The sequence below is a fragment of the Rana temporaria genome, chromosome 2, assembly GCF_905171775.1.
Source record: "Rana temporaria chromosome 2, aRanTem1.1, whole genome shotgun sequence".
In the NCBI taxonomy this organism is placed as follows: Eukaryota; Metazoa; Chordata; class Amphibia; order Anura; family Ranidae; genus Rana; species Rana temporaria.
This window is the reverse complement of record NC_053490.1, coordinates 395,664,876-395,680,598: the sequence shown is the minus strand read 5'-3', so window position 1 is coordinate 395,680,598 and position 15,723 is coordinate 395,664,876. Positions and strand designations below refer to the sequence as shown.

Sequence of the window (15,723 nt, the reverse complement as noted above, 5' to 3'; positions counted from 1 at the left end):
TGGTTAAACACACAAGTGCTTTTTTTACCACTACTATTTCTCTATATTGGATTTGGGAATTTACAAATGCAGCAATTTAGAAATCAGATGAAAGGTTTTGCACTGGGAAACACTTTTTGATAGATAAAAAGTGCATTTTATATACATCTGTATAGATCAGACCAAAATGAGAGACAAATGAGGAGAATGAGGGACAGAGGGACATTGCTCCAAATCAGGGACAGTCCCTCGAAATCAGGGACAGTTGGGAGGTATGCACTACTGCTAGGAGCACCACAGCCAAATAAAAAACACATTTTAGCACAGGATAATCCTAACGATATTAATTGATTTGTCATGTGTTCCAGCTGTATAATGTTTTCTCCAAAAATAGCATCTTCCACAAGAATATGCAAACGTTTTAAGATTTTATTGTATACAATACTTGTCATCCAGGTAGATTAAGTCCCTTGAACATCCATTCTCCAAAAAGATCACCCTAGCTCCATAAAGGAGCATACCAACCCTTTACACAAATTTTACCAGTTGAGCAATATTGCGCAAATGGTTTTTAGAAGGATCTATTGGAGAATGGGCGCTTGTTGGCAGGTGTTGGAGCCCTTTGATCATTGCCCCTCTTGTAGTGATGCAGTGGGTGGAGATAGTGTCCATATATATTCCAGCTGTAGGTGGGGTTCAGTGCACTTGGGGTACATGGGGACACCACTGACCTGCAGAGATGTAGTGCTAAGCTGGAGCTGCTCTACAGAGGCCTCTGCAGGGTTGAACTGCCAGTGTGAAGAATGAGGACACTTAAGAGCAGACAGAGAAACCTTGACCTCCTTGATCCTTGTCTAGCGGGTCCCATGGCTTGGTTTAGAGTGAACTCTATAGAGAATCTCCCTTGTGTGCAAGGAAGGACACCTTAAGTGAATAATACACTTTCTCAGTAGACTGTAACTGTGTAATGTGCATTTTACTGCAATCTAATGCCGCGTACACACGACCGCTTTTCATGTCATGGAAAAAAACGATGTTTTTCTTGACGTGATTCCTCTCAAGCCTGCCTTGCATTCACACGATGGTGATAAAAAATGCTTGAGCAAAGCGTGGTGACGTACAAAGGGGCACTATAAAGGGGAAGTTCCATTCGAATGGCACCACCCTTTGGGCTGATTATGCTAATTTCCCATCTTATAACTTGCTTCTGAGCATGCACATTTTTCCCCCGACGTTAAAGCGTACACGCGACCGTTTTTCACGACGAGAAAAACGACAACGTGAAAAAATGGAGCAGTTTCTAAATGTTTAATGCCCATTTTTCTCGTCGAGAAAAATGCTCTGGAGCCTGCACACAACCGTTTTTAATGACCAATTTAAAAAAATTGCATTTTTCTCGTCATGAAAAACGGTCGTGTGTACGTGGCATCAGAGTTGGGGGATGTTTATGCAGTAAAGCAGTTAAAATTAAACTGTATTGGAATTGTATTTATTCTGGGTAATAGACTTTAGGCCAGGAATATGTGTGTGTCCTCGGGCTGGCAGAAATCTGACGCAAATATAGTTTCTCTAAAACAGGTGGGTGTCTGGCTCATGCAAGAAGGACAGGTTCATGGTCAACATCAGTCAACCAATGTGAACCCCCCTCATATGCTCAACAGATTTAATATACACAGCTAATAAATAGTCTGTACTTACAGTCATTAGAAACTGTTTTGCATATTCCTGAGGAATGTCTATTTTGTCTATTTAGTGGGGTGCATGTTGAGAGTTGTAATTTGACTATTTGATTTAGACATAACCTTATATATCCCATTTTAGCTTATAGGGGAATTTCTTTATCAATGTTCTCATCCAAGATTCACACATTTCTCTAATTAAAATGTATGTAAAAAATGTGTGCATCTTGGGAGAAAGTTATTTGAATCATGGGGTGAAAACACTGATAAATCGACCCCTGGCGTTTCTAGCAAGATTGCTCCTCCTAAATATTTTTTTTCTACTTGTTCTGTCAATGCTGCAATCAAGAAAAAAAAAATCAAGCTCCTTCTAAAATCTGTACCAGGTGGAATTTTATTTGTGGTGGTGACCACTGACTTTTCAGGCCTGTTCTCACTGCATGCTAAATTCTTTGCTTTAACAAATGAACAGCTGTCACCTTTCAGCTATGGTGGTTGGGTTGGGTTGTGTTGCATTGGGGGGTGGTGGTGGTGTGATGCATGTTTCAACTCATCATTCTGTTTACGTTTCTTTTTATATTTAAAGGGGTGTTCCAGCCTTTTTTTAAGTTTATTAAAAGTCAGCAGCTTCAAAACGTGTAGCTGCTGGCCTTTAATAAACAGACACTTACCTGCTCCACGGTTCCAGCGACTCGCTGGCCGGGGCTCTGCTCCTCGCCCCCCCTCGGCATCTTCATTACTAGTGTGGGCATCCGGCAGTGACGGCTTTCGGCTTCACGGCCGGGCACCCACTGCGCATGCGCGAGCGGCGCCGTCCAATTGGACAGGCGCTCGCCTACAGGGAGGGGCTGCAATAAGGCGATTAAGCTATTCGCCTTATCAGCCCCTCGGCGGAAGGAGGAGGGGGACAGGAAGTCCCCCTCCTCCTGACCCCCCCACTCCCCCCCCAAAAAAATGACATGCCAAATGTGGCATGTAAGGAGGAAGGAGTGGAATAAGCGGAAGTTCCATTTTTAGGTGGAACTCCGCTTTAAAGTGCACAATGTGACACTTCATCGATGTCTGTGCACATGAGCACGATGTGTTGGTCAGCTGTGCAGTTATATGCACTTCTCTGTGCTTAATCTCTGCATTTTATTGCAGCTCACTGCACCGCGCTACTGGGCTACAATGCAGTGTATTGTTTTCTATGTGCCCTAGCAATGACTGGTGTGGAAAAACACCATTGACCACACTATATGTGAACAAGCTGTTTCTTATTATGTTGTTTAATATTTATTTACATTATCACCCAAGAGAACATTTCCAGATTACTTTTTTATGTCTTTGTAACTTCAGTGTGATTCGAACACCTGTTGGAAAAGTTTACTTTGCCGGTACTGAGACTGCAACACAATGGAGTGGATACATGGAAGGTGCTATAGAAGCTGGAGAACGGGCAGCCAGAGAGGTACTAAGGAAAACAAATTATACTGAAGATATAAAACAGGTTGAAAAAAAGCTTGTGTACACTTTAAGCAATAACTGCAGAAACATGCAATGTATATTCCAAAATAAACAATGATGTATACCACCCACAAGGAAAGCTACAATACAAATCATTATATTTGTATACGTGTACAAAAACACTTAAAATCACTTAACAGCAAAAAAATTGCACAAGAAGGTGCTATTCTGTTCAAGAGGTGTACCCTTCCCATACTGGGGTATACGTACATCTATAGATTAAGTACTACAGAGTTTTTTTATGTGAAACATATACATCCTTTAAATTAAGCAAATTATGACGTTAATGATGCAATCAATATTCTTTGTGACTGTGTAATTGTCCACTGGACTGAAATCCACTGATTGCACAAAGATGTGTTCACATGGAGTATCACTCAAAAATATTGCATACAGTATCTAGGCCTTATGCACACACCTGTGCGAAGGACTGTCTTTGCCCACAAGGGATGCACAGGAACTGTATTCTGTGCATCTTCCTGAGGGCAGTCTGATTGATATCTATTGGGACACAGCAGCTTTATGGTCACAGCTGCTGGTCTCAATTTGACAGCTATGCAGGTGAATGCATAGTGTCTGTATTCAGGGAAACACATTGACACCCACACAGCTGTCAAATTGGGACTAGAAAATGTGTCCGTACAGTCTCTCTGTCCCTATAGACATGGATGGGACTGTCTGCATGCGGATGCATGAAAAACATCTACATCCTGTGCGTGCAAAGATGGCCCTTTACATAGGTGTATGTATTAGGTATGCCTGGGTAAATGAGGCTTTAAAATCCAATAAAATAGCCAGTACTATTTCCTTCAATAACAATGCTGTATTTGTTATCCAAAAAATGCAGAGAGATATATTTGTAATCCACTGCTTAGAGAAAGACATCTATCTGAATTCCACGTATTCACAGGTTGTATGATTAAAACACAATCTGTAGCAGCCTATGGGGAGGTGCGGCTATAGTACGGTAATTACAGACTCTGGTTGCAGAGAACAGATCTTGTATTATTGCAAAATCCAGTAATTCACAACAAACCTTGTGGGGAGGCACTTGACCGGGATCACTCATGGCAAGCAAAAGCAATGTGTAGCAGAGCAGGTCTTGGGTGTGCCGACAGCATCTATCTTGAGGGGCAGAATGCAATTGGGGAGGTCTCAAGGTAGGATGGCTTGTCTCTATCCTTTCCCTACTTATCTGGAACCTCTCCCTGCTGCTAATCACTGTCCTTGTCAGATGGATGACTGTCCCTACTCTACCCACATGCACAATGCATGCCAAACCCGGGAGCAAGGGTCTTAAATAGGCTCTGCCTGACCCACAACGGCCCCCAGAGTCACATGGGGTGGCAGCATTCAACTGGCTACTTTCCCCAGTGACCCGGAAACCACAGAGAAACCATGTTCCTCGTGACTTCCTCTCCATCTGCAATGCAACTGCAGTCAAGCCCCACCTGCAATGGAGAAAGTAGACTGTACCTGCCTACAAGTAATGGAAGACTGCACACTAAGGGGCAGATCCACAAAGAAGTTACGATACGTCGTGTAACTTCTATTTTGCTCTGGCGTATCTTTGTTTTGTATCCACAAAACAAGATACGCCTGAAGCAGGGCTAGATCCGACTGGCGTACGTCTTAGTACGCCGTCGGATCTAAGGTGCATATTTACGCTGGCCGCTAGGTGGCGCTTCCGTCGAATTCCGCGTCGAGTATGCAAATTAGCTAGATACGCGAATCCACAAACGTACGTCCGGCCGGCGCATTTTTTTACGTCGTTTCTCGTTTAAGGCTTTTCTCGGCGTAAAGTTACCCCTGCTATATGAGACGTACTCAATGTTAAGTATGGACGTCATTCCCGCGTCAAATTTTGAAAATTTTACGCCGTTTGCGTAAGTCATTCGCGAATAGGGCTTTGCGTAGAATGACGTTCACGTCGTAAGCATTGGCTTGTTGCGGGTTAATTTCGAGCATGCGCACTGGAATACCCCCACGGACGGCGCATGCGCCGTTCAGCAAAACGTCATTTACGTCGGGTCAAGTAAAATTAACATAAAACACGCCCACCTCTTTAACATTTGAATTCCGCGCCCATACGCCGGCAGATTTACGCTACGCCGCCGTAACTTTAGAGGCAAGTGCTTTGTGAATACAGCACTTGCCTCTCAAAGTTGCGGCGGTGTAGCGTTAATATGATACGCTACGCCTGCCGAAAATTACGATCCGCTACGTGGATTTGGCCCTAAGTATACACAGGTAAACAGTATACCATACTTGCATAAGCTAGCACATGGGTGAAAATCCCTTGATGCACAAAAGCTGCATTTAGAGATTTAGATCCATGCATGTTTACAAAAGAACTGTATATATACACACACTATGGCCCGGATTCCCATACATCGGCGCATATTTATGCCGCCGTAGCGTATCTCATATACGCTACGCCAACGTAGCGCAGAGAGGCACGCACTGGATTCACAAAGCCAGTACTGCCAAATCTGCGCTGGGTTTCCTATGCGTAAGTCGTCGTAAGTGGAAGTGGGCGTGAGCCATGCAAATGAGGCGTGACCCCATGCAAATGATGGGCCGAGCGCCATAAAGATACGAATAACGAACGGCGCATGCGCCGTCCCGTGGACGTATCCCACTGCGCATGCTCAGAATCACGTCGGAACTACTCCCTAAGATACGACGGATCACTGCCTACAACGTGAACGTAACCTACAACGTAAATGACATAAGATACGTCGGCTTGTGTTCTATACCTTTGCATCGGTTGCGCCTCCTATATGGGGAATAACTTTACGCCGGACGTACGACTTACGCAAACCACGTATATTATGCGCCGGGCGCAAGTACGTTCGTGAATCGGCGTATCTCCCTCATTTCCATATTTGAATAGGAAATCAATGGGAGCGCCACTTGCGTCCAGCGTAAATATGCGCCCACAATACGCCGGCAAGTTACGTCGGTCGGATGAAGCCTATTTTTAGGCATATCTCGGTTTGTGAGCACGGCGCATAGATACGACGGCGCATATTTGCACTTACGCGCGGTATCTCGAGATACGTCGGCACAAGTGCTTTGTGAATCCGGGCCATACAGCTTGCTTACAGCAGAGAATCAAGCACTGCTATTTAAAAAAACATGGACCTGCTGGCTAATTCTCCTAGAGAATGTTTGCTGAATGACAGAGTCTCTGCTTTGTATTGTAAACATGTTACTTCAATAATAATGCACTTGCATACAAAGTGCTGCTATTCTTTTCTCTCCCTCTCCATTTACAAGACATCCCATTCTCCCCCTCTGCTGAAGCATATTTACTGAGATCCAGCTGCTGGAGTTGTCATAGAAACTCAACTATGCCCAACCTTTCCACCTTCTCCTCTATTTCTAAAAGCTGTACTATAACTTTCATCAGTTAAAGTTCCCTTTTTTTTCGATGGAGTCACGCTTTAATGTTAGGCAAAACAAAAAAAAATATTATATATATAAATATATATACCGTATATATAAAATGTTAGCTTTATATATAGATATAACGTCTGGCTTTGTTATGCATTTACAGGTTATGTGCAAAATGGGACTAATTCGTGAGGATCAAATATGGGTGCCTGAGCCGGAGTCTGTGGTATGAAAAAACATTTACTACTTTTGTTAAAACAGATCTACACCTATTACTGAATACTAAAAATAATACACTCTAAAGCCCTGTACACACAACCAGGATTCCCGGCGGTAAAAATTCTGCCGGGAATTCCGGGAGGAAAATCGAGAACCTGCTCGGTAACTTTCCCCCTCTACACACCAGAGGTTTTCCCGTCTGGAAAACTGCGGTGAGAGTTTTGGCCGGGAATCCCGGCCGTGTGTATGCCTCATGCAGTGTTTCCCATAGGGAAACTGCCGGGAAAAAGACCACCGGAATCGCGGCAGTAAAAAAGAGAACATAATTCTAATTCTAGTTCTAATTTTTCCTGCCAGGATTCCTGGCGCTTTTCCTGTCAGGAAAACTGCCATGGAGCATACACACAGGCAGTTTTCCCAGCCAAAAGCTGTCATGGCAGTTTTCCCAATGGGAAACCCGTACGTGTGTACGAGGCATTAAAACTGATAAGAAACCACGTAGCATAGTTAAAGGAGTTGTAAATGCAGACGTTTTTTTATCTTATTGAATTATATGCATTAAGATAAAAAATCTTCTGTGTGTAGCAGCCACCCCAGCACCCCCTAATTACTTACCTGAGCCCCTTCTCTCTCCAGCGATGTTTCACAACGGGAAAACTGGTTGTGTGTATGAGACATCATTTCCAAAACTACCTACCTTTTTTTCCAAATGTATATGAATCAAATTGGGGTGTCCCTGTTATATTTAAACCAAGCTAAATGTAAATGCCAGGATACGTTGTCTGACACTGTCTGTGAAAATTGTTCTGTCCTGTAACACCACAGCTTAAAGGCATTTCCATAGCATACATTTTAGACACATTAAAGCCCTGTACACATGGCCGCGACTCCTGGCAAGCTTGCCTTGCAAAGCCGTGTATACAGACGGCCACTCAAAAGAACCGGCGTTCTTTTGAGTGGTAAGAATGCAGTGACGTCATCGACTATGACGAGCCAGCGTCTCGTCACATTTGATTCCGTCGCTGCCATCTTGCTACACCCCAAACTAACTTGGTATGCTACCTCGCATGCCTCGAAGTGTTATCGAGCAATGCACGTTTTTCTCCACTCGGGTAAGAATACAGACGGGAAACCCGGGAGGAAACATTCTGCCGGGAAACCCGACGTCAAAATAGAGAGCAGGGTTCTCTATTTTCCCGTCGGGATTCCCGGCTGTTTTCCTGAAATGCCGGGATTCCTGGCCAAATGCTCTCCTGGCAGTTTTTCTGCCGGGAAAAACGGTCTTGTGTACGAGGCTTAAAAGGATTTTCTTCCCACTGTACAGTGTTTCTTTTAAAATGTATGTCCAGGGGTACCCTCGGTCTTCCAGAATCCTACCAATGCCCCTGGACATAACATAAGTGTTACTGAACAAAAATAAACACACACTGTAAAAATAGTCCAAGAAAACATTCACTGTTTTTCAGAATGTATATGTTAAATATAAGCTATAGTCCTGGGTAATTTCCAATTCTCCCTGGTAAACATTTTCTCCTTAAAATACCTATAATCAGAGCTTTATGCCCCTTACATATAAACAGAATTTCCTATGGAAAAAGTCTGACTGACATTTTCCATCTGAAATTCCGACCGTGTGTATGCCCCATCGGATTATTTCCATCGGAAATTCCGATGAATTCCATTGGAGTTTGGATAGAGAACATGTTCTCTTCTACTCCGAAGGAAAATTCAGTTGAAATTATTTTGATCGGACAAAGGTCCAACCGTGTGTATGGGGCTTTAGATGTTACGATTCAAAACTGTTCTACTCTGACTACTACTAAACAACTCCACACACAATGCAATTTCCTACTGAAAATAAACAAGCTTAGGTTAGTATATGATCCTATGATCTATATTCAAAGTTCTTCTTGGAAGTATTAGCCTTTTCAATAAATCTATTCATAGCAAATATATCAAGGCTGAATACTCACAATGGGTTGCACAGGATCAATAAACTTTCCATTATACTGCTAACACAATTGATGGTGAATCCATCATTTTATTGTAAGGTAATTGTTTTAAAGTTTAATTCTTTGTTTCCAAGTCAATGCTTGTCTCTCCAATTAAATTACTTAGTAATTAATTAAGAAGGGAAATAAAGATTAAACAGAACACTTGTAAGATCAAGAGCTATAAATCAAATGAATAATTTAGCTATTGCAAAGCAGCAGACAATTTCAAAGAATTTCTAGGCATATATCCATAAGTAAATATCGTTCTAGCCATCCCCTGATCACAGGTGACAGTGACGTCTTTAACCACTTAAGGACCACATGCTTTTATCTCATTGAACGTTTTAATTATTTGACTGTATGTCCTTTCAAGACTGTCTCGATCAGCGCTTTCAATTGTGGTTGCTTCTAAATGTAACCACTTAAGGACCAACCGCCACAGTTGTACTGCGGTAGGTTGGCTCCCCTGCGCAAATCGTCATTGTACGTCAGCTTGTAAACAAGGCAGATCCCAATTCTGACAGATGACATGACAGAGATTTATTGTTCCCAGTCATCGGGAACAGTGATCCCTGCCATGTCCCAGGCAGCCCATCCCCCTACAGTTAGAACACACCCAGGTAACAAAGTTAAGCCCTTGATAGCCCCCTAGTGTTAACTCCTTCCCCGCCAGTGGCATTTTTACATTGATCAGTGCATTTTTATAGCATTGATCTATGTAATAATGTCACTGGTCCACAAAAAGTGTCATTTGGGGTGAGATTAGTCCACTGCAATGTCGCAGTCCCGCAAAAAAATGCAGATCGCCGTCATTACTAGTAAACACTATAAAAAAAAGCCCCACCTGCAATGGAGAAAGTAGTACCTGCCTGCAAGTAATGGAAGACTGTACACTAAGTATTACAAATATTTTTTTTTGGTATCTAGTAAAGTAAACTTATACATGTTTCTCTTTTAGGATGTTCCTGCCCTGCCAATCACAACAACATTTTTGGAAAGAAACTTGCCTTCTTCTCAAGGCTTACTAAGATTCTTAGGATGTTCTGCCTTCTTCGCAACAGTAGCTGCCAGTGTTATAGCCTTTAAGAAGGGTTATGTTACAGTTAATAGCAACTTTAACATTAAATAGATCTCTTAACTTTTGGTAAGCGCAGCCATAGAAGGTTTTAGGAAAGTAGACCCTCTTCACTATGGAAGATGTCAGTGATCTCCGTGTGCTGTCTGATAGAATGGTGAAGTAAAATACATTGATTAAATGTCTAGAATAAAGAATGTGTTCATCAGAAAACTTGTTTTGCATTTATTATTTATGTGTTTAACATGTCAGTCAATTCACTTTAATTTATCGCACATTTTGTGAAATATGTGAGATGAGAAAAGTTGGAACTAATGAGAAAAGAACACAAAAATAAATCAAACCTGTAGTTAAAGTTTGTCAGACCTGTGCATATCTCCCTAATATGGTTTTTGATATAAATGGTGTTATTGCATTTTGTTTGATCTTAAGCCCTGTACACACGATCGGTTTGTCCGATGAAAACAAACCGATCGTTTGTGGGCCCCATCGGTTTGTTTTCCATTGGTGAAAAAAAAATAGAACATGTTTTAAAATTTTCGTATGGATAAAAAAACGATAGAAAAAAACGATCGTCTGTGTGGAAGTTCATCGGTCAATAATCCACGCATGCTCAGAATCAAGTCGCCGCATGCTCGGAAGCATTGAACGTCGTAGTGTTTTACGTCACCGCGTTTTGGCGGATTTTTGACTGATGTTGTGTAGGCAAGACTGATGAAAGTCAGCTTCATCGGATATCTGACAAAAATCCATCGGACAAGATTCCATCAGATATCCGATCGTGTGTACAGGGCTTAAGAGTCAGAAACCCCAATTAAAGTGGAATTTCTGCCTAACACTAACTTATTTTTAAAAATGTCCCCTACTCCCTTCTGCTTCATATCCTGTCTAACCTGTGTACTTTTTTTAATCTGCTCATTTATGGTCATGTGATCCCACACCTTTGGCTCCCCTGGGCCCCATGTCCCAGCCATTGTCTACACTCCCTCTTCTTGCCTGCAGCACCCACTCACAGATAGAGGGGAGCCAGAGCAGCAGGATCACATGACCAGAGTGAAGTAAAAAAGGTAAATACACATGCTAGGCAGGATAGGTAGCAGGAAGGGGGAGGGAACATTTTTAATCATAGTGTGTGTTAGGCAGGAATTTCACTTTACCCTAATCCATATGTTAAAAAAAAGAATAAAAATGTACAATAACATAAATAAATAAAGGTAGATCAGAAAAATGTGTTGATCTGTCAAAAAAGGACAGCATTTTTGTGAATTGATTGGTGTCAACCCTGCCAAGTTGTCCTTTGTTAAACTATTCAGTCTCATTACCTTGTTCTCATCTCTACACCATAAACACATGTTAAACTATAGTCTCAATATCAGAGCTGAGAGGGCTAACCAGGTTTCTTGGGATAACACTGGAACTGTGGACAGGACATCTCTGATGTTCTGACAAGACCATTGGGTATTTTTTGCACTTATTATACAGATATAACATCACTCTTCCAATTATATATTTTTAAAGACCAAAAGTGAGAAAGCCCTGTACACACGATCAGATATCTGATGAAATCTAATCCGATGGATTTTTTCGTCGGATATCCGAAGAAGCTGACTTTCATCAGTCTTGCCTACACACCATCAGTCAAAAATCTGACCGTGTCCAACGCAGTGACGTAAAACACTACGATGTGCTGAGAAAAATTAAGTTCAATGCTTCCGAGCATGCGTCGACTTGATTCTGAGCATGCGTGGATTTTTAACCGATGGACTTCCACACAGACGATCATTTTTTTCTATCGTTTTTTTATCCATAGGAAAATTTTAAAGCATGTTCTATTTTTTTTCACCGATGGAAAACAAACCGATGGGGCCCACACATGATCAGTTTGTCCGATGAAAACGGTCCATCGGTCTGTTTTCATCAGACAAACCGATCGTGTGTACAGGGCTTAAGAGGATTTTTGTTAAGATTTGCATAGAGTTTAAAGCAATGATTATCTGTATTTATTAAGAAAGTCCTAAAAAGGATAGTGATGGGACTATGTGGGTGCTAGTGATATATCAGAATACCAATATTCTATAAAAAAAAAATAATTATTGTACATACAAAGTGGTCATCAAGAAAATTCATATAGTACACAACCGCAGAGAATTATGCATGATTAGTGTTCTCCATGTTAATGTTCAGCTTTGATCGTTCTACATGTTTCGTCAAATGGCTTTGTCAGGAACAGCCATGAACATTGATTTCTAGTGTATAAATATAAACAGGATTTAAGTTATTACATTTTCTTATACATCATCTGAATATTCAATCAAGAGATTAAGAAACGAAAAAAAGAAAAGAAAATTGATTAACAGTTAATAAAAATTGAAGAGATACATGAGATTGTCAGGGAGACCATATGAAAAGTGTTTCTGAGACAATATGAGGTTGGCTTACAATGTGAGTAATGAATTTCACACTATTATCGAGCACCACTTCTTGTTAGGGAAGCCAGACAACAGTCCCAATATGATAATCCACAGGTGAGTAGTATATTTCCTTAATCCAGGCTTTAATGAAGGCATCGGCTACAAGCCCTTCCTATGACATTATAGGTGAACATTATCTTGTTCCCTCCCTGCCACGGTGTCCCGGGGTTCCTGTCGGGACTCTGAGCCGATCATGCCACAGTGTTTCCTTTTTTATCCATCTGCACAGATTTGCTGTGGGTCTGTGCACTTGGCGATAGGTGATGGGCTTGCCATGCAGACTTAACCCTGCCCTGAATGCTACCACCTAATATAAAGTACAATGCTTTTATTTTATAATGTGGTTTGCATTGATAGATATTTTTAACTTATAAAGGTCAAGCAGCACTATGAGTGTAATTTGTACAGCATACTTTCAGGCGACCCAAGATGTACAGGGAGATCAGGTTTTTGTGTGTGTGTGTTTTTTCTTCTTCTTCCTTTTTCATGTATATATACTCTTATATGTATTTACACATGCATCCTATGTGACATTGCATTGGACCTGTACCGTTTCTTATGATCCGTATCAATCTTAATACAATTCCACATTTATACAATTATTTACATTAAAAGCACCATTCTCAAAACACCATCTGGGAGGCAGACAAATGTATGGCCCGATGATATCCACAAGGGCCCCCAGGGGCACCCATCAGCAGTGCTCTTGACAAGCCCATGCCGAATCCCTGTAGAAACAGGGGGGTTATGGCTGTCCAAGTCCTCAGGCTGATGCTGTAGATCTTTAGAGAGTTTGGCGCATTCGCCTCCTCTCCATCGGGGTGGACGTCTAGTGTGTATGCCATCTCCACAGCTACACGTCAGGTGTTGACCCTGCCCCCCGACGTACATGTGACATCATCAGATGTCAGAGCGCAATGACGCCATACATTCATTGCGCAAGACATCCAGGTGGTAGTATAAATAGATCTACATCAGTGCACACAATGCAGCAGGGACGCCTGGGAGCCACACTATGTACACAGCTGTCAATGGGTAAGGTGGAACCTAATTGAACTTGTGGGCGATATGGACCAATTCTAACTACAAATTGTAATATAGAATTCAATTTGTTTGTCAGACTATAGAAATCTTTACACTACTATGGGATCTCTATGAGGCCTTTATCATAGGATAACATACATACCAATCAGCATAATGGAGGTAAATATTTATATAAGACTATTAATATACTGGTCAACTGCTTCAATACATTGGTTAGGACTAATACCTATAGATACAGATACCAATGTATCCTATTCCCTGTATATTTACTAGTCTATACTTCTCTCATAATAGATTTGCCTAGAGTCAAACGAACTAGGACATTCCACCCAGCAGCTGTAAATAAATAGGATTGCTCCGGCTCCCAGGCTATGCTCTGATTGTTAACCCCAATATGTAATCACTTATTTTTATATGTTTTTGTACTGAAATGTAGAAACCAAAGTAGGGCTATACTATCTATATATATATTTACATAGACTAATCAATTCATTGTTGATTATAGGTCAATAAAGGTTTTTTAAAGGGCCACTTAATTAAATATACTATTCACCTGTGGATTATCATATTAGGACTGTTGTCTGGCTTCCCTAACAAGTGGTGCTCGATAATAGTGTCTCAGAAACACTTTTCATATGGTTTCCCTGACAATCTCAGGTATCACTTCTTTTTTTATTAACTGTTAATCAATTTTCTTTTTTCTTCATTTCTTGATTGAATATTCAGATGATGTATAAGAAAATGTAATAACTTAAATCCTGTTTATATTTATACAATAGAAATCAATGTTCATGCCTGTTCCTGACGAAGCCGTTTGGTGAAACATGTATCAAAGCTGAACATTACAATGGAGAACACTAATCATGTATAATTCTCTGCAGTTGTGTACTATGTTAATTTTCTTGATGACCACTTTGTATGTACAATAAAAAATATATTTTTATAGAATATTGGTATTCTGATATATCACTAGCACCCACATAGTCCCATTACCATCCTTTTTAGGACTTTCTCAATAAATCTGTTTACAAAGAGATGATGGTGCCAAAATAACTTTGAACGTAACTTGATCATTCAAGAACTATAAACCAATGATTATCTGTAGTTTGAACGGCCAGCTGGTTTCTGAATTGCCATGGGCGGAGGGGAGGGTGACAACAGAACTAGTGGTATACCAATAAACAAAACAGTTCCTTACCCCCTCAAAAGGCATACAATTTGGGCAGCTTTTTTTTTTAAACAGCCTAGTATATACAGTAGGAAGTGATGTACAGTAGGCGATGAATGTGTCCGAGTGTCTGGGGTTGATTTTATGCTAAGGGGAATATAGTCTGTTAAATTTTCAAGGGAATTTTCTCTTAACTAAGGCACGGTGCAAGTTTCTTTCCTGCAACCACTATGCTGACAGGGCAATCCCTCCTGCCCCAGAGTGGCCCACAAGTTAAGTGTCTTCACTTGCCATGAATCTGTATGGATCCCTACTCAAAAACGATTAAACTGCCTGCTAGTTGAAGAATAGCCACTACCATAGGATGCTTTATTACATATTCCTTTAAGAGCAAACAAAAAAAACAGTTTTATCTATTAAACTATATATTTTTAACCAGTTCCCAACCGGCTCACGCAGAAATACTGCGGCAGAATGGCTCTCCTGGGCGAAGTCCCGTATATATATGGCTTTACCCAGGAGAGCCACCAGAGGGCGTGCAAGCATGGTAGGGAACCCTATGCACCTGGTAAACAGGCGCGAATGCCGCTGGCCACGCGCGATCACGTGCGGGAGCACAGGGGTTTGTGTGTGTAAACACACAAATCCCCTTGCTGTCTGAGGAGAGAAGGACAGATCGTGTCTTTCTATAGAAAACACGATCTGTCATCTCCTATAGTCAGTCTCCATCCCCCCACAGTTAGAACACACAATGGGGAACACAATGAACCCCTTGATCGCCCCCTAGTGTTAACCCCTTCCCTGCCAGTGACATTTACATAGTAATCAGTGCATAATTATAGCACTGATCACGCTGTAAAGGTCAATGGTCCCAAAAATGTGTCAAAGTGTCCAACATGTCCACCGTAATGTCACAATACCGCAAACAATCGCAGATCACCGCTATTACTAGTAAAACAACTGCCATATAAATGCAATAAATCTTTCCTATAGACAACTTTTGCGCAAATCAATCAATATACGCTTATTGCGATTTTGTTTTTACCAAAAATATGTACAAGAATACATATCGGCCTAAACTTTTTTTAAAAAAATTGGATATTTATTATAGCAAAAAGTAAAGATAGTGTTTTTTTTCTTTAAATTGTCGCTCTTCTTTTGTTTATAGCGCAAAAAAATAAAACTGCAG

At 41.2% G+C, this 15,723-nt stretch overlaps 1 protein-coding gene across 1 annotated transcript in view; it reads left to right on the top strand.

Moving 5' to 3' along the window:
• Positions 1-10,064, top strand: part of LOC120927414 (amine oxidase [flavin-containing] B-like) — a 105,237-nt gene extending 95,173 nt beyond the window's left edge. Inside the window, exons 13-15 of the mRNA XM_040338069.1 lie at positions 2,997-3,108; positions 6,727-6,789; positions 9,735-10,064. Coding sequence (XP_040194003.1) covers positions 2,997-3,108; positions 6,727-6,789; positions 9,735-9,905 — 346 coding nt within the window. The 3' untranslated portion in view covers positions 9,906-10,064. The remainder of the gene's footprint in view (positions 1-2,996; positions 3,109-6,726; positions 6,790-9,734) is intronic.
• The last annotated feature ends 5,659 nt before the right edge of the window (positions 10,065-15,723 follow it).